This window comes from Rhamphochromis sp. 'chilingali', assembly GCF_963969265.1.
Source record: "Rhamphochromis sp. 'chilingali' genome assembly, chromosome: 18".
Lineage (NCBI taxonomy): Eukaryota > Metazoa > Chordata > Actinopteri > Cichliformes > Cichlidae > Rhamphochromis > Rhamphochromis sp. 'chilingali'.
In genome coordinates this window covers 35,408,976-35,432,737 of record NC_137945.1, presented here as the reverse complement: position 1 = coordinate 35,432,737, position 23,762 = coordinate 35,408,976, and the positions used below count along the sequence as shown (strand labels likewise).

The following is a 23,762-nucleotide window of genomic DNA, read 5'->3' as shown; positions in this document are numbered from 1 at the left end:
TTGATAACGTTTCCATGAACAGCAGCAGTCTTTTTTTATTTTTTCATTTTATTTTAAATTGTACAGCGAATACATTTTTGTCACTACAAGGGAACGCTGCCTCCTCCCACCCAGCAGCCACTGTGATCTGTTTTTACACTGAAGCTCTGTTTCACAGAGAGGAACAGCAGCAATTATCCATCACAGCTTGTTAATCAACCACAGACCCAGAGAGAGTTTCAGGTCTTTGGAAAGCACACAGGGAAGTTCATTATACAACAGTCAACAGTCACAAAGACTTAGAAAGGAGACTGAATATGAAAACAGGTCCACTGAAAGTATCCATGTTTCTCTTCTGGACATACGCAGTCATCGTTTTGTCACATGACTCACACTGGAGTGGATCTCACCTGGATGCACACACACGCACACAGACAACCCACCTTAGAAATGTCTCAGATAAGCACCTAGAGGAGCCTGGTCTGACAGACACATGGGCAATATACAGACAAACGTCCCCAAGGACACTTTTTTTGATCGTACTCTGATCTGTTTCTTCACCAATCAGTCTGACGTACACAGATACCAGCAGTAGCTCCTGCAGCTCTGGCATTATCAAAGGCATCAGTGCAGAATGACAGGAACTCTACCACACATCACCTGTCCCCTGGTATCCTTTGGGATGGTGTGAAAGCATACATGAGACGGTGAATAATCTAATTTAGTTGTGCAAAAGAAAAAAGAAGCAAAGCTAAGGACAGTAAGGTTACTAGAACAACATCAAAGATCATAATCTCCATAATCTATTCTGCACTCAGAGATTTCCACAGTTTATTAACTGACAGGGCAGAGGGCAGCTCTAGACTCAGTGGTCAGAGGGACGGCGAGAATGCCAGCTGGTCAAGCTGTTTGTTTGAGCCCAGCAATCACCTAACAGAGTTATTTTAATGAGTAACGATCCAGAGGATTCACACAGCAACACAAGGATAAGGGTAGGTTAACATGTGTATGAGATGATGAGGACAGCGTTGGGCGTTAGCTGAAACCTCTCAGGGAGACCAAGACGAGGAAAGTCAAATTACATGTGAAACACCATCAAACTGAACCTGCCTCCCAGTGTCACAACATGTCAGTGAAATCACCACACATATGGTGACGATACTGAAATACTACTATTTTTCACAGATGCATCTATGGTATGAGTTTCAAGGTCCTCATCATCTTGTTCTTGAGTCGCATTAACCTGGCTGTCCACGCTGCCCCGCCCACCAGCCCTCCCAGCTGTTTACAGCTCAGGAGTACGGACCCCCTCACAAAGTCTGCAAATCCATTTTGTTTTTAGCAAACAGATCCAGCAGAAGAAACTTTTGTAGCAACAGCGTCGGTTGCAGAGCATAAAAATAAACCTTTGCCAGTGAGTAGTTCATGGTTTGTTTTAGTCCTCAAAGTTTTATTCCTTCGCAAGTTGTCGAAATACAAGAATGCTAGAGAACATGGGCACATGGAGACAGTCTACATCAGAGCCTGTTGTTACTGGAGCCTGTTTGCATTATAATGACCTGCGTAGGCCTAAATTTAACGTACATGTGTACTAGTTGTTTGTTTTTCTTACTGTAATTAACAACAGCTCCTTGTGTTGCAGCTGAACATCATCTATTTGTTTGAGCTAAATTGCACAGCTGTTGGTAGAAAAATGAACTGAAAACAATGCAAATGTTGTAAATCAGGGGTGCCCAATCCCGGTCCTCGAGAGCTACCGTCCTGCAGCTTTTAGATGCATCCTTGTTCCCACACACCCGAATCAAATGAATGGCTTGTTATCAGGCCTTTGCCAAACACGATGGCATGCTGAAGAGGTAATCAAACCATTTGATTCAGCTGTGTTGGAGTAGGGATGCATCTAAAAGCTGCAGGATAGTAGCTCTCGAGGACTGGGACTGGGCAGCCCTGTTGTAAATGATCCAAAAAACTAACCACACCGATCAGTACTATTTGGGGACTGGGCTCATGTGCAGTAGCTCTGGCCCTAGATCTTCTAAGTACGCTCCTGCATCCTGTAAATTCTGTTGTACTGGCTTCTCATTAACTTCAGGGCCAACTGTACCTGAGCGAACCCTGCCCTCACACTCCAACATGCATCCACACAAACTCATGTCCACGTGTCAGTTATATTGCAGAGATGCTGATATGAGTCTTCTGCAGAAATTGTGCATATTAGAGCCAAAATATATACGAGTTACTCTGTGAGGCTAATAAACATTTTTATTCACAACATTTTCTAAGTGTTATATATTCAAACCTTATGACACAACACAATACAATCATGAGACAAGGCTTCCAATAGAAGCCATCTTGTTGGTTAGTGTACGTGTAGCTGCTGTATGTGAAATGGACTCACCATAGACTCTGGACAGTAACCAGGTAACCTCTGCAGGAGATGCTTCAGACGTGACTCACTCTTTATAGTGGTGAGCTGCAGGAAAAAGCAAAAATCATGACTTTATATAACACAATCTACACCGTCAATCTGGATCAGCTGGACCAGGTGACCCTGAATCCTCCCTTAGTTATGCTGCAATAGGTGTAGGCTGCTGGGGATTCCCATGATGCACTGGGTGTTTCTTCTTCACTCACTATGTATTAACAGACCTCTCTGCATTGAATCATATCTGTTATTAACCTCTGTCTCTCTTCCACAGCATGTCTTTATCCTGTCTTCCTTCTCTCACCCCAACCAATCACAGCAGATGGCCCCGCCCCTCCCTGAGCCTGGTTCTGCTGGAGGTTTCTTCCTGTTAAAAGGGAGTTTTTCCTTCCCACTGTCGCCAAAGTGCTGCTCATAGGGGGTCATATGATTGTTGGGTTTTGCTCTGTATGTATTATTGTAGGGTCGACCTTACAATACAAAGCACATTGAGGAGACTGTTGTTGTGTTTTGGTGCTGTATAAATAAAATTGAATCAAAGCTGGTACATGGTTTGTTCTGCCTCAAACCAGTCTGGGTGGGACGAGGCTCACCACTAGGTGATGTCAGCAGAGCGTCTCTGTCAGAGCAGTGCTTGGTTTTTTGGAGATACTGTGACTGAAAGTCAATAGTTAAATTTATATTTTCTGAAATCTTTGAATGTAAAAAAGTTTTACTTAAAAACAAAAACTAATACTAACCCTTCCAAAGACTACTTCCCCTTTTTGTGCATCTTACAACACTTGATTTTCAGCATTTTCTGAGCTTTTTCTTTACTGGTTTTCAACTTTCACTTGCTGGTCAATAAGATCACAGTAAGGTCTACTCGGCATCTCTCTTGAAACCATCACCCCTTCTCACCCCTCACCCACAATTTCCCAAGCACCTCCTTAAAGTGCAGCAATAAAACTGTAACACTCAGCTGCTTTTTGCTCTGATGCAAAAGCCTCTCTCACATTTCCTTTAGTCCTCTTTCACTGACATGAGGATGGAGAGCGAGCGTCACCTTCTGTCAGTTAAAAAAAGTTGAGACTGAAGTTGATAGCTTCAAAGACAATCTGATTTGATGTGAGTAAGGCTTGTTGTGGGATCAACATGGTGTTCCACTGGTAGTGCGTTAGATGACCTTAGGGAGCAAATGAAAGCCTGTCTAACTGCAGAGAGCATCTCTTGCCAAATGGAGGCAGTGTCCAAAGTGTGTGGTCCAACTGGTGCTGTCTGGGAGGGGCATGATAATCCTTTACCTGGTCTGGGTCATTCATAAGCCAATCAGCATTTGACCTACGCCCAGCTGAGCTACATGCTGTTGGGGTTTTGGAGGACTGCAGGTAGCACATTTACTTGGTTGAAAACCTCTCATTGGAGGCTCTCTGAGGGCAAATACATAAATGGACACAGCCATGAAACAAGCATCTATGTGTTTGTGAATGTGTATGTTCATACCTGGCCACAAGCTTCTCTGCAAGGTGAGAATTCGGCAGCATGGTGGCAACAGGAGGGATCTGCAGACAGAAGCATCAAGTTAGAGTCAGTTAGAGCATCGCCATCAGTGTTTGGTTCACCCAGAGCTACGGCTCTCACATGATGTCAAATCACACTGCTGTGGCTGGAGGCAAATCCAGGGATTTGATGGCATTATTTTTCCAACTGTACTGGGGTAATGCCAGTTGAGCCAAGTTAGTCAGCATAGTTACTGGATGTCAGGATTTATGAGAGTGTGATATATTAAAGCCCTCGAATGACACTGAGCAGCTTAATAACAGGGAGAACAGATGATTACACAAACCACCAACCTAAGAAGATAAACTGACAGCACTTGTGAGAGTTACCTGCCTGATAGCTTGAACTGGGATGCCAACAGCACCTAGCCCCAGTGAGGTCTTTGTCAGTACAGTTTGCTTAATGCTACGATGGTACCAAGCAAGTTAAAGAAGCACGTGGACTGTTAAAACAACCAAACGCAAAAGCAAAGAGAACAAACTCAAAAAAACAAAACTGACCTACTTTGACAAAGAGTCCTGAATGTGAACAAAGGGAAGCTCTACTATTTGTTGGATTACATGAAAGTGGTTGACAGCGGTCTATGTTAGTACAATAGATTCAACTGGATCCACATGAGACGATGACGTCTTCTGACACGTCCTTTCCAATCTCAGAGTGACTTTGTTGCACTAACCTTCATGCTATGCAAATACATTAAACTGGTTGGTTGAGATGAAGCAGACGCCACTATGCACTGATGTGAGTATTTAAGTGTGCTTCGGAACTTTTGCTTGGAACTGGTTTCCAGTTGCATCCAACCCTTACATCGCTAAGCCCATCAACGCATCAGGTTCAGTGGAATAAAGCGCGTGGCCACTGTGCTCTCGAGAATAACAGAGTGACCGATCACCCTTTCCCATCTGACGTATGAGTCTGGGTTTGGCAGTTGCTAGGAGGACAGTAATTTATGTTTCAGTATCTTGTCCAAAAATACTTTTGCCTGAAAGAGTTGGGATTACATGAGTTAGTGCAGTGTGTTTGTGCAGGTGCTCAGTTCAGATGAGATCTGACGTACATGAAGGCCACAGCATATTATTCAAATCATTTCATTTCTTTTACAGACTTCAAAGTGCAAAAATGACACTAAAAGTGAGAAAATTATTTCCAGTGCTGTGTAAAAACAAACCCATCTTGTCTACACACATGGCTGAAAGCTTTCATGTGTATCACTCAGCTAAATACTAGAATAAGTACTTGCCTCACAGCTGAACTATAGTAACCGGGGGGTACTGACACTGCATTCATCACAGCCTGTGTGTGACGCTACACACTGCATGTGTTTAAAACACGATGAGAAGTACATTCTGTTGTATCCATGGCCTTGTTTGGTCTTTCAATCCATGTACACCCCTGCACCAGCCAGTAGCTTCCTTTTGTTGCGCCCTCCTTAATGACCACTGTTGGCAGGCATGATGAGATGTGAAAGAAAGTGAGTGTGCTGACAGACGTGAAACAAATGATCTGTAGCTTTGTGTGTGCGGGTCTTTTACACTTGTGTCTAAAGAGGAGCTGTGCTGTGAGTGTGTGATGTGGAGAGCCTGCTGAGTAAAGTTCAAACCTGCGCTGTAGCCTAAAAATTGCAACCTTCATGGTAAAGTGATCTCCAAGGGCCTGAGCATTTCAGAGGTTACTGTGTCTGATGTGGGCGTGTCTGATCATTACTGTGTTTTCTTTGAAAGTAAAATCTCAGCCCACACAAATATATCAACAACAGTGATCACAAAACGGTGTATAACTGAACACAGTAGTGCAATTTTTAACCAGGTCTTCCCATTAACACCTGACCTGCCCAGAGGGTCAGTCAATGAGCTCGTCAATAGCTTCAATTTAAAAATGTTAAATGTAATGGACACTATTGCTCCCATTAAGGTGAAGGTTATCTCTGGAAGGAAAAAGTCTCCATGGAGAAACTCCACACTGGTGAAAAATGAAAAAAGAGAGTGTAGGAAAGCTGAGCGCAGATGGAGAAAAACAAACCTCCAGGTTCATTATGACATTTATAAAGAGAAACTTCACAATTATAATTTACAACTGAGGAATGCAAGGAGGTCCTACTTCTCTGACATCATCACTAAAAACAGCCATAATGCTCGGGTCTTATTTTCTACAGTTGACAGGCTAACAAACCCTCCTGTGTCAGTGGCAGCTGAACTTCATTCAACCATGGCCTGCAATGACTTTGCCAAATTCTTCACAGAAAAAATCCAAAAGATTAGACAAGCAGTTGGTACATCAACAGCAGATCCAGGATATGTACTGTGTCCACCGAAAAACTGTTTAAACACCATGAAACAGTTTGACCCTATTAACAGCAAAGACCTGGAGGACATCTTAGGTCAACTGAACTCCTCCTCCTGCTGTTTAGATGTCCTGCCAACAAGTTTTTTCAAAAAGGTCTCAAAGACTTTGGAGTCAGACCTGTTACAGATCGTCAACTTTTCTTTAATGTCAGGTGTGTTTCCAGAATCACTAAAAACTGCTGTAATCAAACCTATACTGAAAAAGGACAATCTTGACAAGACACAAATGAACAACTACAGGCCGATCTCAAATCTCCCATTTTTAAGTAAGATCATTGAAAAAGCAGTTTCTCAACAGCTCAGTTACTTCTTAAACAGAATAACTGCTACGATGCCTTCCAGTCAGGTTTTAGACAGAACCACAGCACTGAAACCGCTCTGACCAAAGTGTTCAATGACATATGTCTGAATACAGACAGTGGAAAAATGTCAGTCCTAGTTTTACTGGATCTCAGTGCAGCATTTGATACAGTTGACCACAACATATTACTCAAACGACTGGAGAACTGGACAGGTCTTTCAGGAACTGTACTAAACTGGTTCAAAACATACTTAGAAAACAGGAAATACTTTGTATCAATAGGTAACTTCACATCTGAGCAGACAAGTATCACATGTGGAGTTCCCCAAGGTTCCATCTTGGGACCCCTTCTGTTTAACATTTACATGCTCCCACTGGCACAGATTATAAACAACAACAAAATAAACTATCACAGCTATGCAGATGACACACAAATATATATCACAATGTCACCAGGAGACCGAGGCCCTGTACAGGCTCTTGGTAAATGCATCGAGGAAATTAATGACTGGTTGTGCCACAATTTTCTCCAGCTAAACAAAAACAAAACTGAGGTAATAGTCTTTGGCGCCAAAGAAAAACGATTACAGGTCACCAGAGAACTTCAATCTATACACCTAAAAACCACAAACCAGGCGAGAAATTTGGGTGTAGTGATGGATGCAGACCTAAACTTAGAAAAACACATTAAGACAATAACAAAGTCAGCTTACTATCACCTCAAGAATATATCAAGGATAAAAGATCTGATGTCTCAACAGGACCTGGAAAAACTAGTCCATGCATTCATCTTTAGCAGGCTTGACTACTGTAACAGCATCTTTACAAGTCTACCTAAAACATCAGTCAGACAACTACAGCTCATTCAGAACTCTGCTGCTCGAGTCCTCACTAAGACCAAAAAAGTGGACCACATCAGTCCAGCTCTGAGGTCTTTACACTGGCTGCCTGTCCGTCAGAGGATAGACTTTAAAGTTCTGATGCTGGTCTATAAAGCTCTGAATGGTTTAGGACCAAAATACATCAGTGACCTCCTGACCCAGTATGAACCTTCCAGATCCCTCAGGTCATCTGGATCCGGTCTTTTATCAGTTCCCAGAGTCAGAACCAGACACGGAGAAGCTGCATTCAGCTTTTATGCTCCTTATATCTGGAACAAACTCCCAGAAAGCCTCAGATCAGCTGAAACACTCAGTTTATTTAAATCCAGGTTGAAGACTCACCTGTTCTCAGCTGCATTTGAATAAAGCACCAAATCCACACTTTAAGCTTAAATTTCAAAACTTACATTTAACTACAGATTTTATCTACTGTTCTGATTTTATCTGTTTTGATTTTATATACTGTTTTGTTTGTTTGTTAATTAGTTTTTGTTTGCTTGTTTTAATCAATTTTAAATCATGCTTTTTATTTGTTTTTGTTTCTAATGTCTCTGTAAAGCACTTTGAATCACCTTGTTGTTGAATTGTGCTATACAAATAAACTTGCCTTGCCTAAAGTGTGATTTATGTGGCTGTCCTGAAATGATGATGATGATGATGAAGTGTCCTTTAGGTTTACTGGACAGTAACTGTTTCTCTCTTTGAATGTGTACATTTGATGTTATACGTCCTCTCAGTATTTCTAAAGCTGCGTCCACAGTTTGGCCTAATGACCTCAGAACAAATAAACTCTTGTTCACACACACACACAGATTTTGCAAACAATGGCAGGTGATGTAATAACTGGAGGGACTGGGAAGGGCTGATGGCTGGCTGTTAAGCGGTGGCCCAATTTGAGCTTCGCATCCACACAGGAACCAGAGTCCTCCACAGAGCCACACTGTTCACTTCAATAGCAGTTGGAATAAAATACACTGTAGCACAGCGGTCCCCAACCTTTTTTGCGCCACGGACCGGTTTATGCCCGACAATATTCTCACGGACCGGCCTTTAAGGTGTCGCGGATAAATACAACAAAATAAAACCGGTACTGGTACCAAAAAAAGAAGATTTATTCATAACACACGTGAAAAGACCCAGGAAAACCGAGTTAACGATCAAAACGATAACAAAATAACGCTGAAAACCGATAAAACCCTGAAAACCAAACATTTCACACCTGAGCCTCAACTCTCGCGGCCCGGTACCAAACGACTCACGGACCGGTACCGGTCCGAGGCCCGGGGGTTGAGGACCGCTGCTGTAGCATATCAACTTTATTCAGAAAAAGAAAGTTAACTGCACAGAATCTCCTCTTATCTGCAGATGATGTGGTTCTGTTGGCTTCATCGGGTGGGGGCCTCCAACCCACACTGCAGCAGACCCCACCCTAGTGTGAAGACAAGAGTCTGAGGCCATGGTCCTCAGCTGGAGAAGGGCAAAGTGCCTACTTCAGCTCAGGCACAGATTTATAGCTGCTTTGAGATTATTATGTTATTCCTGATTGAATAAAAAAATCAGGTTGTAACCAAATATAAAACTAAGGTATGATTATCATCGCTTTTGTCCTTGTTTAATATTTATTCTATATTTGTTATAGTCTTTACTCAAAATAGTTGCCATTTAAAATAAACTGTGTAAAAAGGATTTTCAGCCAATAATGTATCTTCTTCCCATGAAGTTTCCTTATTTATTTTATGATTATTATTTTAAACACACTGCTATTGTTTCCATACATACGTAACTACTAAAGATGACCTTTACTGCACGTCTCCCTCTTTCTCTCTCCTCTTTGCTGTCTCTATCCAATAAAGGAAAAATACTAAATATAATATTTACAAAAACAGAGAGAATGACTGTTCTGCTGTGTGAAATCATTAGGACTGTAATATGGCTAAAACACAATTCTCCCTCACACCAACTAAGATCACAGTATCGCACACAAGCTCTGTAAATATGAATTACAAAAAATAAAAACAAAAACCTTCATTAAAACTAACAATAAAGCCTGAAACTGGTTTTTGAAACCTGAACTCTCCAAGTAAATGGACTGGTTCTTATATGGTGCTTTTCTCAAAGTGCTTTACACAACTTGCACATTCACCCATTCACACCAGCAATCCAGGCATGCAGACTGGGATCAAACCACCAGCCTTCAAGTTAGTAGGTGACCTGCTCTAGCAAGTACTGAAGCAAGTGCTGCAGCCAAATAATACGTAAATGCCACAGATATGGGACAGAGGAGCACGAGGTGTGAGATCTGCATGAAGACCAAGCTGTGCGTGTCTGTGTATGTGTGTGTGTGTTATTGCAACCCTTTTGATTTAAAATTACAAAAGTGTGTTTGTCCAAATACTTTTACATCTGACTACTTCAGGCATCTAAATTCTTTAAGTTTGAGTTTTAGTCGACTAACTGTGATACGATTATAATCTAAAGTTCGTATAATTGAAATATGAAGCGTAAAAGTTTGTTTTTACCACAGAAAGTTGTCCTATATGGCTTACAAAGTGTCTTATTATGGTGTCTCAGTGTGGGGAAAGAGTCACAACTCACAGTCATTTCTATCCAGCAGGTTTTCTGTGCACAGCCTGTGATCAGCTGGATTTAACCCCAGTCAATTCAACTTAGAAATACCTACTTGGGTAATAGTTACAACAAATGTATACGTTATTAATAAAAATGATGATTCAATCTTCCTCCCAACCACAAAGTGGTAGCGAGATCTTTTCCATCCATTTTAACGAGGTAATTGCAGGCTAGCCAACACGTTACCAGGCTAACAGCTGACTGAGGAATCAGCTGACTGAACCTGCTACCAGGGTAACCAGATAAAATGGGGCCGAAGAGGACACCGACAGCTGAGGAAGTCGAGGACATTAAAAAGTCCCTTGACTTCATAATGGAGGAAATTTCTACTATCAGGTTGCAGCAGAAAAATATCATTGAAATTGTGGAGGAGGTAAAGCTCCTCCGCATCCAAAATGCCGAAAAAGATAAAAAGATTGCATACCTGGAAAGTAAGGTCGCTGACCTGGAACAATACTCCAGGATAAACGACGTCATCATCACTGGGCTCCATATTAAACCCCGGTCATACGCTCAGGCAGTGACCGCTGACAGCAATGAGGAACCTGGAGAGCTTGACATTAGCTCCACGGAACAACAGGTGGCTGCTTTCCTGCGGTCCAAAGGGATTGCCCTGGACTGTAACTCTGTCGAAGCATGCCACCCTCTTCCCAGGAGGAACGGCAACATACCGGCTATTATATTAAGATTTGTAAATCGAAAGCACAAGATTACGCTGCTGAAACAAGGAAGAAAATTAAAAGGATCTAATGTCTTTATCAATGAACATCTAACCAAACACAACGCTGAAATAGCCAAAAAAGCGCGACACCTTAAGAAGCTGGGAAAAATCCAAAGCACTTGGACGACGAACTGCAAAATATTCATTAAACTAAACGGATCACCAGAGGAAGCCAAAGTTCTGACCATTAAAAATATGGCGGATCTCGAAAAATATCAGTGAACAACACGATCTGGACGGCAAACAAGGTAACAGACAACCACACACTCACTTATGACACACACTGGAAGGAAGAACTCAGATACATCTGGAAGAATCAGCTGCATCAGTCGACACACGACTTGGAATATGAAATAGATCCAGACAACAACTTTTTCTCATCTAACAATAACAATTGCTGCTACTATACAAATAAAGACTACAATCAGAGGATTAAAACTGAGAATAAATGATCAATTATCCACTTTAACTGTAGAAGTCTCTATGCTAATTTTAGTCATATCAAAGAATATCTTAACCAGTTTTCACATCCATTTAGTGTCATTGCCTTATCAGAAACTTGGATCAATATGGAAAAAGGAACAGACTTTGAACTGGAGGGTTATGAATTCACATTTATAACTAGGCGAAACAAAGGAGGAGGAGGAGTGGCCTTGTATGTGGACAAATCCTTGAAATTTAATGTGGTGGAAAAGATGACGATGGTGATTGATAATGTACTAGAATGTATTACAGTTGAAATTTGTAAAGAAAAAAGTAAAAATGTAATCATTAGCTGTATATACAGAGCTCCAGGTAGTAGTGTTGAGACATTTAAAGACTGGATAGAAGAAACATTTATTGAAATAGCTCGCAAAAAAGTTTTCATTTGTGGAGACTTCAATATTGATTTGCTAAACCCAAATAAACATAAAACCACTGAGGAATTTATAAACACAATGCACTGTATGAATCTATTCCCTAAAATTACTAGACCTACCAGGATTACATCACATTGTGCAACTCTCATAGACAACATTTTTACAAATGACATTGAAAATAAGACTGTAAGTGGACTCCTGATTAACGACATAAGTGACCATCTGCCAATTTTTACAATCTATGATAGGAATTACAAGATCAATTAAAGCTGCAAGCAGCCTTATGAGGGCCCGAGCACCCCCGGCGCGTCGAGCCACGCCCAACACCTAAAACCAGCACCTCCGATCTGATGTCACATTGATGGAATTCATGCATTTAACCATCCATCCATCCATCCATCCATCCTCATCCGCTTTGTCCGGGGCCGGGTCGCGGGGGCAGCAGCCTAAGCAAAGAGGCCCAGACCTCCTTCTCCCCAGCCACCTCCTCCAGCTTATCCGGGGGAATACCAAGGCGTTCCCAGGCCAGCCGAGAGATATAATCTCTCCAGCGTGTCCTGGGTCTGCCCTGGGGCCTCCTCCCGGTGGGACATGCCTGGAACACCTCACCCAGGAGGCGCCCAGGGGGCATCCTTGTCAGATGCCCGAACCACCTCAGCTGGCTCCTTTCGATGTGGAGCAGCAGCTGCTCTACTCTGAGCCCCTCCCGGATGGCCGAACTTCTCACCCTATCTCTAAGGGAGAGGCCAGCCACCCTTCGGAGGAAGCTCATTTCTGCCGCTTGTATCCGCGATCTCGTTCTTTCGGTCACTACCCACAGCTCGTGGCCATAGGTGAGGGTAGGGACGTAGACCGACCGGTAAATTGAGAGCTTTGCTTTTACACTCAGCTCCCTCTTCACCACGACGGACCGGTGCAGCGTCCGCATTACTGCAGCTGCAGCCCCAATCCGTCTGTCGATCTCCGGCTCCCTTCTCCCATCACTCGCGAACAAGACCCCGAGATACTTGAACTCCTCCACTTGGGGCAGGAACTCATCCCCGACCCGGAGTGGGCACTCCACCCTTTTCCGGCTGAGAACCATGGCCTCAGATTTGGAGGTGCTGATCCTCATTCCCGCTGCTTCACACTCGGCTGCGAACCGTTCCAGTGCGAGCTGGAGGCCCTCACCCGATGAAGCCAACAGAACCACATCATCTGCAAAAATCAGAGATGAGATTCTGAGGCCACCAAAGCGAAAGCCCTCCGCCACTTGGCTGCGCCTAGAAATCCTGTCCATAAAAATTATGAACAGAACCGGTGACAAAGGGCAGCCCTGGCGGAGCCCATCACCCACCGGGAACGAGTCCGACTTATTGCCGGCAATGCGAACCAAGCTCTTGCAACGGTTGTATAGGGATCGAATGGCCCGTAGCAATGGGCCAGACACCCCATATTCCCGCAACACCTCCCACAGGACACCCCGAGGGACACGGTCGAATGCCTTCTCCAAGTCCACAAAACACATGTAGACTGGTTGGGCAAACTCCCATGCACCCTCAAGTATCCTGGAGAGGATAAAGAGCTGGTCCAGTGTTCTGCGACCAGGACGGAAACCGCATTGTTCCTCCTGTATCCGAGGTTCGACTAACGGACGAACTCTCCTTTCCAGCACCCTGGCATAGACTTTCCCAGGGAGGCTGAGGAGTGTGATCCCCCTGTAGTTGGAACACACCCTCCGGTCCCCTTTCTTAAAGATGGGGACCACCACCCCGGTCTGCCAGTCCACAGGTACTGCCCCTGATCTCCACGCAACATTGCAGAGGCGTGTCAACCAGGACAGCCCTACAACGTCCAGAACCTTCAGGAACTCGGGGCGGACCTCATCAACACCAGGGGCTCTGCCACCAAGGAGTTGTTTAACTGCCTCAGTGACCTCGCCCCCGGAAATTGGCGGATCATTCCCCTCATCCCCAGACTCTGCTTCCTCCTCGGAAGACGTGTCAGTGGGATTAAGGAGGTCCTCGAAGTATTCCTTCCACTGCCTGACAATTTTCTCAGTCGACGTCAGCAGCGCTCCGCCAGCACTATACACAGTGCAGGTAGAGCACCGCTTTCCCCTCCTGAGACGTCTGACGGTTTGCCAGAATCTCTTCGAGGCAGTCCGAAAGTCTTTTTCCATGGCCTCTCCGAACTCCTCCCACACCCGAGTTTTTGCTTCAGCCACTGCCCGAGCCGCATTCCGCTTGGCCTGTCGATACCTGTCGGCTGCCTCCGGAGTCCCACAGGCTAACCAAGCCCGATAGGACTCCTTCTTCAGCCTAGTGGCTCCCTTCACCTCTGGTGTCCACCATTTGGTTCGGGGATTACCACCACGGCAGGCACCAACCACCTTGCGGCCGCAGCTCAATGCAGCAGCTTCGGCAATGGAGACGCTGAACATGGTCCATTCGGACTCAATGTACCCAGTCTCCCTCGGAATGCTGTTGAAGCTCTGCCGGAGGTGTGCGTTGAAGATCTCGCGGACTGGGGCCTCTGCTAGACGTTCCCAGCACACCCTCACTACGCGTTTAGGTGCACCAGGTCTGTCCAGCGTCTTCCCCCGCCACCTGATCCAACTCACCACCAGGTGGTGATCAGTTGACAGCTCAGCCCCTCTCTTTACCCGAGTGTCCAGAACATATGGTCGCAGGTCTGCTGATACGATTACAAAATCGATCATCGACCTACGGCCTAGAGCGTCCTGGTGCCACGTGCACTTATGGACACTCTTATGTTCGAACAGGGTGTTCGTTATGGCCAAACTGTGATTAGCACAGAAGTCCAATAACAGAGCACCGCTCGGGTTCAGATCAGGGAGGCCGTTCCTCCCAATCACGCCCCTCCAGGTCTCGCTGTCGTTACCCACGTGAGCATTGAAGTCTCCCAGCAGGACAACAGAGTCTCCAGGTGGAGCACCCTCCAGCACCCCCCCCCCCCCCCCCCAGGGACTCTAAGAAGGCTGGGTACTCTGAACTGCCACTCGGCGCATAAGCGCAGATGACAGTCAGGACCCGTTCCCCGACCCTAAGGCGCAGGGAACAAACCCTCTCGTCCACCGGGAAAAACCCCAACGTACCGGCAGCAAGCCGAGGGGATATTAGGATACCCACCCCAGCCCGCCGCCTCTCACCAAGGGCAACTCCAGACTGAGACAGAGTCCAGCCCCTCTCCAGGAGACTGGTTCCAGAGCCCAAGCCATGCGTAGAGGTGAGCCCGACTATATCTAGCCGGTACCTCTCAACCTCACGCACTAACTCAGGCTCCTTCCCCACCAGAGAGGTGACATTCCATGTCCCTATTGCCAGTCTTGGCAGCCGGGGGTCAGTCCGCCAGGGCCTCCGCTCCTGGCCGCCACCCAGCACACAATGCACCCGACCCCTATGGCACCTCCTGTGGGTGGTGGGCCTGCGGGAGGATGGGCTCATGTCTCCTCTTCGGGCTGTGCCCGGCCGGACCCCATGGACTAAGGCCCGGCCACCAGACGCTCGCCCTCGGGCACCCTCCCCGGGCCTGGCTCCAGGGCGAGGCCCCGGTAACCCTATCCCGGGCAGGGTAAACTGTTCCCTCGGTGTCCTTTTCATAAGGGTCTTATGAATCGCTCTTTGTCTGGTCCCTCACCCAGGGCCAATTTGCCATGGGAGACCCTACCAGGGGGCAAAAGCCCCCAGACAACATAGCCCCTGGGATCCCTGTGACACACAAACCCCTCCACCAAGATAAGGTAGCGATTCAAGGAGGAGTGCATTTAACCACCAGCTAACATTTCAACTCATTCATTCATGATTAGTTAGTCGTTCCACTAGGTGGCACTCTAACCATTATGTACAAATGGCATAACAAACATTTCCGAGCTCGAGTCTCATTATGCCTGCGACCTTTGGGTGAGATTGGACATTGTGTTTTTGAGTAACAGCAGATTACTGCGTTTTGGCGAGTGATTGAGAGTCCACGTGCCGCTATAACCACCCCGTTTCCCTGAACGTAAAAAGCTTCGCAATTTAACAACACAAAGGTCTTTGGATTCCACACACTGAAGAATAGTTCAATCTGATGAAATCCCTTGGAGGAGTTCGTCAAAGAACGATGCCTGAAAAGATGGGAAAATGTTGCCAAAATTGCACATTAATTTTAAAATGGCTGACTTCCTGTTGGATTTGGGATATTGCTCCAAGAGACTTTTTTGTACATCTTGATATCTCCTATAAGCTTACCAGGTTTCAGACTCATACATAAAACACAGAGCAGGGGCTGTGATTTTGAAATTTTGTAGGGGGCGCTGTGGAGCCATTTTGGGATATTCAATGAAAATGATCCCATAACAACAAAGCCTTAAGCACATTGGAGGTGTGCGCCAAAGTTCAAGACTTTTTAAACTTTCCCAGCCCCTCAAAAGCCACTTTATTTTTCATGGTGAACAGCGTTGCCACCAGGGTGCGCCGTTCAGTTTAAAGTCACAATTTTCGCACTGCAGCATCATGAAGGACTGATGGTGATATTCACCGCTTTTGAGGTGGCCACGATGAAAATCAGTACAACAAAATTTAAGCCATGACATTTCCTGTTGCCACTAGGTGGCGCTGTGTGTATTCCCGACAATGGGCACATCAATCTGTTCAGGGCGGGTCTGACATCATGCCTGTAAAGTCTGGTACTGATCAGACTGGATTTCATTGAGTTATACTAATTTGTTTCTTCATGGCGTGACATCAAAGTTCGCCATGCCGCTGGGGTCACACCCTTTTGCGAAAAGTCACAGTTTTCACAGTAACCCAAGACCAACTCCTTAAGGCTTTTCTGGAGAAATTTGAGGCTGCAGATGTCACCCATCACAATACTGTACCCCAAAGTGTAAAACATGACATTTCCTGTTCCCACTAGGTGGCGCTGTCCCTGATGTCAAATATGGCAGTTGAAATATGTTCAGGGGTGGAGCCTTATCATATGTGTTCACTTTGGTCAAGGTCAGAAAATGTATGACAAAATGAGAGGCAATAAGATTTTCATGGCGAGTCATCGAAATTCGCCATGGCGCCACGGCCTCACCGTATTGTGAAAACTCAAAAGCTCCGCAATTTAACATGGCCCAGGTGTGTAGTTGACACTGACCAAAGATGAAGCTTATACGACCAAATCCCAAGGAGGAGTTCGAAAAAGTTCGAGGCATGGAAATGGCAAAATTAGAGCCAAAATGTCACATTCTCTTCCAAATGGCGGACTTCCTGTTGGGTTTGCGTCAATGGGCCCCAAGACTTTTTTGTTCGTCTTGGCATGATACAAATGTGTGCCAAATTTCATACATGTAGCTCAAACGATGTGGTCGTAGGGCTGCATTTAACAAGGCATAGGTGGCGCTGTAGAGCCATTTTCCAGTGCTCATATGTAAATGCATTAAAATACAAAATTTTTCACCAGACCTGGCATGTGTGCAAAATTTCATGAGTTTTTGAGCATGTTTAGGCCCTCAAAAAGGCCCTTGTTTTGCCTGAATAATAATAATAAGAAACGGAGCAGATACAATAGGGCCTTCGCACGTTTAGTGCTCGGGCCCTAATTAAAGCTGCAAGCAGCGTTATGAGGGCCCTCGCACCCCCGGCGCGTCGAGCCACGCCCAACACCTAAAACCAGCACGACCGATCTGATGTCACATTGATGGAATTCATGCATTTAACCACAAGCTAACATTTCAACTCATTCATTCATGATTAGTTAGTCGTTCCACTAGGTGGCGCTCTAACCATTATGTACAAATGGCATAACAAACACTTCCGAGGTTGAGTCTCATCACACCTGAGACGTTTGGGAGAGATTGGACATTGTGTTTTTGAGTGACAGCAGATTACTGCTTTTTGGCGAGTGATTCAAACTCTAAGTGCCGCCATAACCACCCCGTTTCCCTGGACGTAAAAAGCTTCGCAATTTAACATCACAAAGGTCTTTAGATTCCACAAACTGCAGATCGGTCCAATCTGATGAAATCCCTTGGAGGAGTTCGTCAAAGTACGGTGCCTGAAAAGATGGGAAAATGTCGCCAAAATTAAACATTAACTTTAAAATGGCTGGCTTCCTGTTGGATTTGGGATATTGCTCCAAGAGACTTTTTTGTACATCTTAAGATCTTCCATAAGCTTACCAAGTTTCAGACTCATAGATAAAACACAGAGCAGGGGCTGATATTTTGGAGTTTTGTAGGGGGCGCTGTGGAGCCATTTTCCACTATTCAAGGAAAATGGTTACATAACAACAAAGCCTTCATCACATTGGAGGCGTGGGCCAAGTTTAAAGCCTCTATAAACTTTCCAAGCCCCTCAAAAGCCACTTCATCTTTCATGGTGGACTGCGCTGCCACCAGGGTGCGCCGTTCAGTTTAAAGTCACAATTTTTGCATTAAACCATCATCAAGGACTGATGGTGATATTCACCGCTTTTGAGGTGGCCACGATGAACCTGTGAAAATCAGTACAACAAAATTAAAGCCATGACATTTCCTGTTGCCACTAGGTGGCGCTGTACGTATTGCTGACAATGGGCACATCAATCTGGTCAGGGCGGGTCTGACATCATGCCTGTAAAGTCTGGTACTAATCAGACTGGATTTCATGGAGTTATACTAATTTGTTTCTTCATGGCGAGATATCAAAGTTCGCCATGCTGCTGAGGTCACACCCTTTCGTGAAAAGTCACAGTTTTCACTGTAACCCAAGACCAACTCCTTACGCCTTTCCTGGAGAAATTTGAGGCTGCAGATGTCACCCATCACTATACTGTACCCCAAAGTGTAAAACATGACATTTCCTGTTCCCACTGGGTGGCGCTGTTGCTGATGTCAAATATGGCAGTTGAAATATGTTCAGGGGTGGAGCCTTATCATATGTGTTCACTTTGGTCAAGGTCAGAAAATGTATGACAAAATGAGAGGCAATAAGATTTTCATGGCGAGTCATCGAAATTCGCCATGGCGCCACGGCCTCACCGTATTGTGAAAACTCAAAAGCTCCGCAATTTAACATGGCACAAGGGTGTAGTTGACACTGACCAAATATGAAGGTTATGAAATCAAACCCCAAGGAGGAGTTCGCAAAAGTTCGAGGCATGGAAACGGCAAAATTAGAGCCAAAATGTCACATTCTCTTCCAAATGGCGGACTTCCTGTTGGGTTTGCGTCAATGGGCCCCAAGACTTTTTTGTTCGTCTTGGCATGATACATATGTGTGCCAAATTTCATACATGTAGCTCAAATGATGTGGTCGTAGGGCTGCATTTAACAAGGCATAGGTGGCGCTGTAGAGCCATTTCCCAGTGCTCATATGTAAAACCATTAAAATACAAAATTTTTCACCAGACCTGGCATGTGTGCAAAATTTCATGAGTTTTTGAGCATGTTTAGGCCCTCAAAATGGCCCTTGTTTTGCCTGAATAATAATAATAAGAAACAGAGCAGATACAATAGGGCCTTCGCACAGTCAGTGCTCGGGCCCTAATAAAATGGACAGTAAAAAAGAGTACAGACGAGTAAGAACAGAAGAAAGAATGAATGCATTTAAAAAAGATTTATTGAAGGAAAACTGGGGTGAAGTATATCAGGAACAGGACGTTAATAGTGCTTATAATAAATTCCTTAGAATATTTACATTACTGTACAATACCAACTGTCCAATAAAGCAATATAGTAGGAAACAGAAATATATGGACTGTGCATGGATAACAAAAGGTCTGCAAAATGGATGTATAAAGAAAAATGCTCTATACAGAGAGTTCTTAAGAACGAGAACTAAAGATGCTGAAATCAGATACAAAAGATATAAAAATAGGTTAACTAATATACTTAGATTTAGTAAAATGGAATACTATAAGAACTGTTACGAGTTCAAAATTGGGGATGGAGACAAGAGAAAAAACCACAATAACAACACTGGTCCGGCCGGGTTGAGTCAAACGATGATTTTAATGATCACACGCGTGGGAGATGGACACTGTATGCAGACAGCCTCTGATCTCAAAATGGTGGAACATTGCTCAGACTTTTATAGCGTCTGGTGCCTCCACCTTATCATAAAAAGCCTAAACATTCGCATGCTTTCTCTCACACGGCGTCTAAGCTACGACCTTGGCTCCCTGTTTATCTGCTCCTGCTGAGATGGGGCAGAAAACTCCAGCATATTCTGTTCTCTTCTAATCAGACAAATAAGACAATAACTCTCTGCGAACAGTATTTCTTATAACTCAGCAGTATAATGCATCATAAAACAATGTCATTCATTCACAACAAGTCAGCAGTTTAATGTAATGCAAATCAGTTTAACTAATGCAATAGTTATCAGCTTCTTCTAATTCAGGAGGAAAATGCAAACTAAACTACATAATAATTCACAATCTTTAATTCGGGGTATAACATGGCATAAAATAACACTACAATCCAACAGAAGCAATTAGATATAAATAGAAATAATAATAAAAGATTATGGGAAATCCTGAACAGTGTTATAAAATGTGGGACTGGATAAAAGAACTATCCCAAGTATTTCATTTGTAATGACCATGAAGAATACAATATGGATGTTGTGGCAAATAGTCTCAATGAATTCTTTGTAACTGCTGGACCAAATTTAGCAAGAACAATCACTCATCCTGGGAAAGCACAGGAAAAACCCGATACACTGATTGACAGAAATCCATATTCTATGTTTCTCACAGCCGTTGATGAAAATGAAGTTCTTGAAATTGTCAAAAAATGTAAATATCACAAATCTTTGGATTGTAATGATATTGATATGATAGTGGTTAAAAGAGTCATTGAGGCTATTATAAAACCATTTACATACATCTGTAATTTACCATTTCAAACTGGTTGATTTCCAGACAGAATGAAAATAGCAAAAGCAAAACCTCTATACAAATCTGGAAACAAACACCATTTCACAAACTACAGGCCTCTGTCTTTACTACCTCAATTCTCAAAAGTTCTTGAAAAACTGTTTAAAAACAGACTGGAAAAATTTATAGATAAACATAAACTACTCACTGAGAGTCAGTACGGATTCAGATCAAGCAGATCAACATCATCGGCACTATTAGATTCAATAGAATACATCACAAATTCCATAGACAAAAAGCAATATGTGGCTGGGTTATTCATAGACTTGACAAAGGCATTTGACACTATAGATCATGATATATTAATAAGAAAACTGGAACGTTATGGTGTCAGAGGGGTCGCTTTAGATTGGGTCCGGAGTTATTTAAGTGACAGAAAGCAGTTTGTGAAAATAAATGGTGGTTGCTCCTTATGTATGGACATTGCTTGTGGTGTACCCCAAGGGTCAGTTTTGGGTCCAAAATTCTTCAACTTGTACATTAACGACATCTGTAAAGTGTCCAAAGTATTAAAAATGGTTCTCTTTGCTGACGATACAAACATTTTTTGCTCTGGTGATGATCTGCAGAATTTATTGGAGGATATGAAATAAGTAAAGTGAAGTTCTGGCTTGATAAAAACAAATTATCATTAAATTTGAATAAATCTAAACTTATGTTATTTGGAAATAGTAGTTTAAATACAAATGCAAAGATTCAAATAAATGGTGTTGATATTGAAAGAGTCAGTGAAAATAAATTTCTGGGGGTAATAATAGATGAAAAACTTAACTGGAGAGCTCACGTAAGATATATTCATTCCAAAGTATCACGAAGCATTGCAGTACTAAACAAGGCAAAACAGGTATTCGACAGAACATCACTTCATATTCTCTACTGTTCACTGGTTTCACCATACTTAAGCTATTGTGCAGAGGTCTGGGGCAATAACTATAAAACCACATTACATTCACTTTTTACTCTTCAAAAAAAAGCAATTCGAATCATCCACAATGCAGGTTATAGGGAACATACAAACTCACTATTTTTGCAGTCTGAAATATTGAAAATTGACGATATAGTGAAATTCCAAACAGCACAAATTCTATTCAAAGCAAAAAATAAAGAACTGCCAGGTAATATTCAGAGTATGTTTTTTTTTAAAGAAGGAAGTTATAATTTAAGGGGTTTTTGTAACTTCAAAACAATGAAGGTACGTACTACAAGAAAAGGCTTTTGTGTTTCTGTTCATGGAGTGAAACTATGGAACAAACTGAATATGGAATTAAAGCAATGTCCAAACATAAAACTGTTCAAAAAGAGTTATAAAAATATGATCTTCTCGATCTATAAAGAAAAGGAAAATATTTAAATTAAGTGAATGTCTCTATTTAAAAACAAACAAACAAAAAATTCATGATGTGATATTATAGTATATAGTATATCAGAAATCTGTTCACTATTTTTATTACAAATTATATCAGTAAGGAAGCTGACTAAATATTCACTGATAATTTATGGGACAGGGGTGGGATTAAATAAGTGTATACTTCTTCCCACTCCCTTTCAACATGTAAATTAATCAGAATGGTTTTTTGTATGTAATTTGTATAGTATTTTTTTTCTCTCTTATTTCTTTTCTAAATGTACTTGTATATTGTTCACATGTTGAAATAAATTACCAATCAATCAATCAATCAATCAATCAATCAATCCAGATCAAACCTTTGGACACAAAGAGGCTTAAACATCTTCAAAATGACTAAAAGCCTGAACTTACAACTCATACAATACAAAACTGTCCATGGAGCACACTACACAGAAGAAAGGATGTGAGGCACGCAGAGTCAAGCATATGCTCAGGCATTTCCACTGAGAACTACATGCATGCTATGTGGTCCCGTATGCCTGTGCAGAGGTTCTGGCAGAGGATACGTAAAGACCTTTCCACATGATTGTGTTTGCTGCAGCCCACACATGGAAGCAAATGCATCATATTCCTTCCTGCCCAATGCATTGGAAAAAAAAATATCCTCATGAGGTGGAATTTAAAAAATGGTTTGTGTATTACTCAATATAGAAATGTACCGTAATTGTCGGGCTATAAGCCGCTACTTTTTGCACAAGCTTTGAACCCTGCGGCTTTTAGTCAGGTGCGGCTTTTCTATGGATTTTCCATGATTTTTGTGATATCGTAAGACGATTTGTTTTGTTTGTTCCGCTGTTGTACGGCACTACGTTGCCTGGCGGAAGGATCGGGGTTCAAGAGTGGTATGTTAGTCACATGTCCGTCCGCCAGGCAACGTAGTGCCGTACGAAGTAGCGCGAAAAACAAACTTCAAAGTAGCGCTACGCATTCAGCGGGAGGCGTGGATGACGAGCGGCGATAAACTTGCGAAAAGCAAGTTATGCCCAACTCCACCGGTGGATTCTGACAGCGTGGAAAAGTGCGAAAACATCCACGATCACCAACGGATTTTGAAGGGCTGGACTGCTGCATGATGGAGAGGAGGACACCGCCACGGCCCTTCTGAGGGTGTTCGACTCTGACACTGACAACGAGGATTTATTTGGTTTTGAAAGTGACAACGAAGGAGAGAAGCGGAGAGTGGATGACGAAGCCATCCTGAGCCTGTTCGTTTCCGACATTGGAGAAGAGGACTTTGGTGGTTTTAGAGCGCAGGAAGAAGAGAAAGATGGTGAATGACTGACTTTTCTTCTTGTTAAAGCCGTGTCACTGCACCTGAGCCTAAAAGGTAGTCCGAATCTATTTTCCTGGTGTGCTGTAGGTTACTGTTATGTACTACATGTGCAAATATGTACCCATAACTTGTTTTTCAAAATATTAATAAAAGGGTTAGGGGTGTGTTTCCAAACAGCCATCTCTTTCCTGACAATTCCCTTTGTGCATATTCTCTTACATATGATAAGTCAACATTGAAACACCTGCGGCTTTTAGTCAGGTGCGGCTAATGTATGTACAAAACAGGATTTTCCCCTGATTTTAGCTTGTGCGGCTAATATTCAGGTGCGCTTTGTAGTCCGGGAAATACGGTACTTCTAGATTAGCTTGGAGAAAGCGTCTGCCTCCTCAAACAACAGAATTGGATGAATTTATTCATTCAACTTTCTTATTCTGCACAAAAACAAAGGTGTATACAAAATGTTTGAACATGCACACGGGCCTGTTTTATTCTTAGCACCATGCCTGTGTT

The 23,762-nt window shown here is 43.3% G+C and overlaps 1 protein-coding gene across 1 annotated transcript in view; it reads right to left on the bottom strand.

Moving 5' to 3' along the window:
• reck (reversion-inducing-cysteine-rich protein with kazal motifs) overlaps nucleotides 1-23,762 on the bottom strand; it is a 100,997-nt gene that overhangs the window by 62,156 nt on the left and 15,079 nt on the right. Inside the window, exons 2-3 of the mRNA XM_080865841.1 lie at nucleotides 3,887-3,945; nucleotides 2,378-2,452 (exon numbers count right to left, since the gene is read on the bottom strand). Of these exons, the coding sequence (XP_080721967.1) occupies nucleotides 2,378-2,452; nucleotides 3,887-3,945 (134 nt within the window). The remainder of the gene's footprint in view (nucleotides 1-2,377; nucleotides 2,453-3,886; nucleotides 3,946-23,762) is intronic.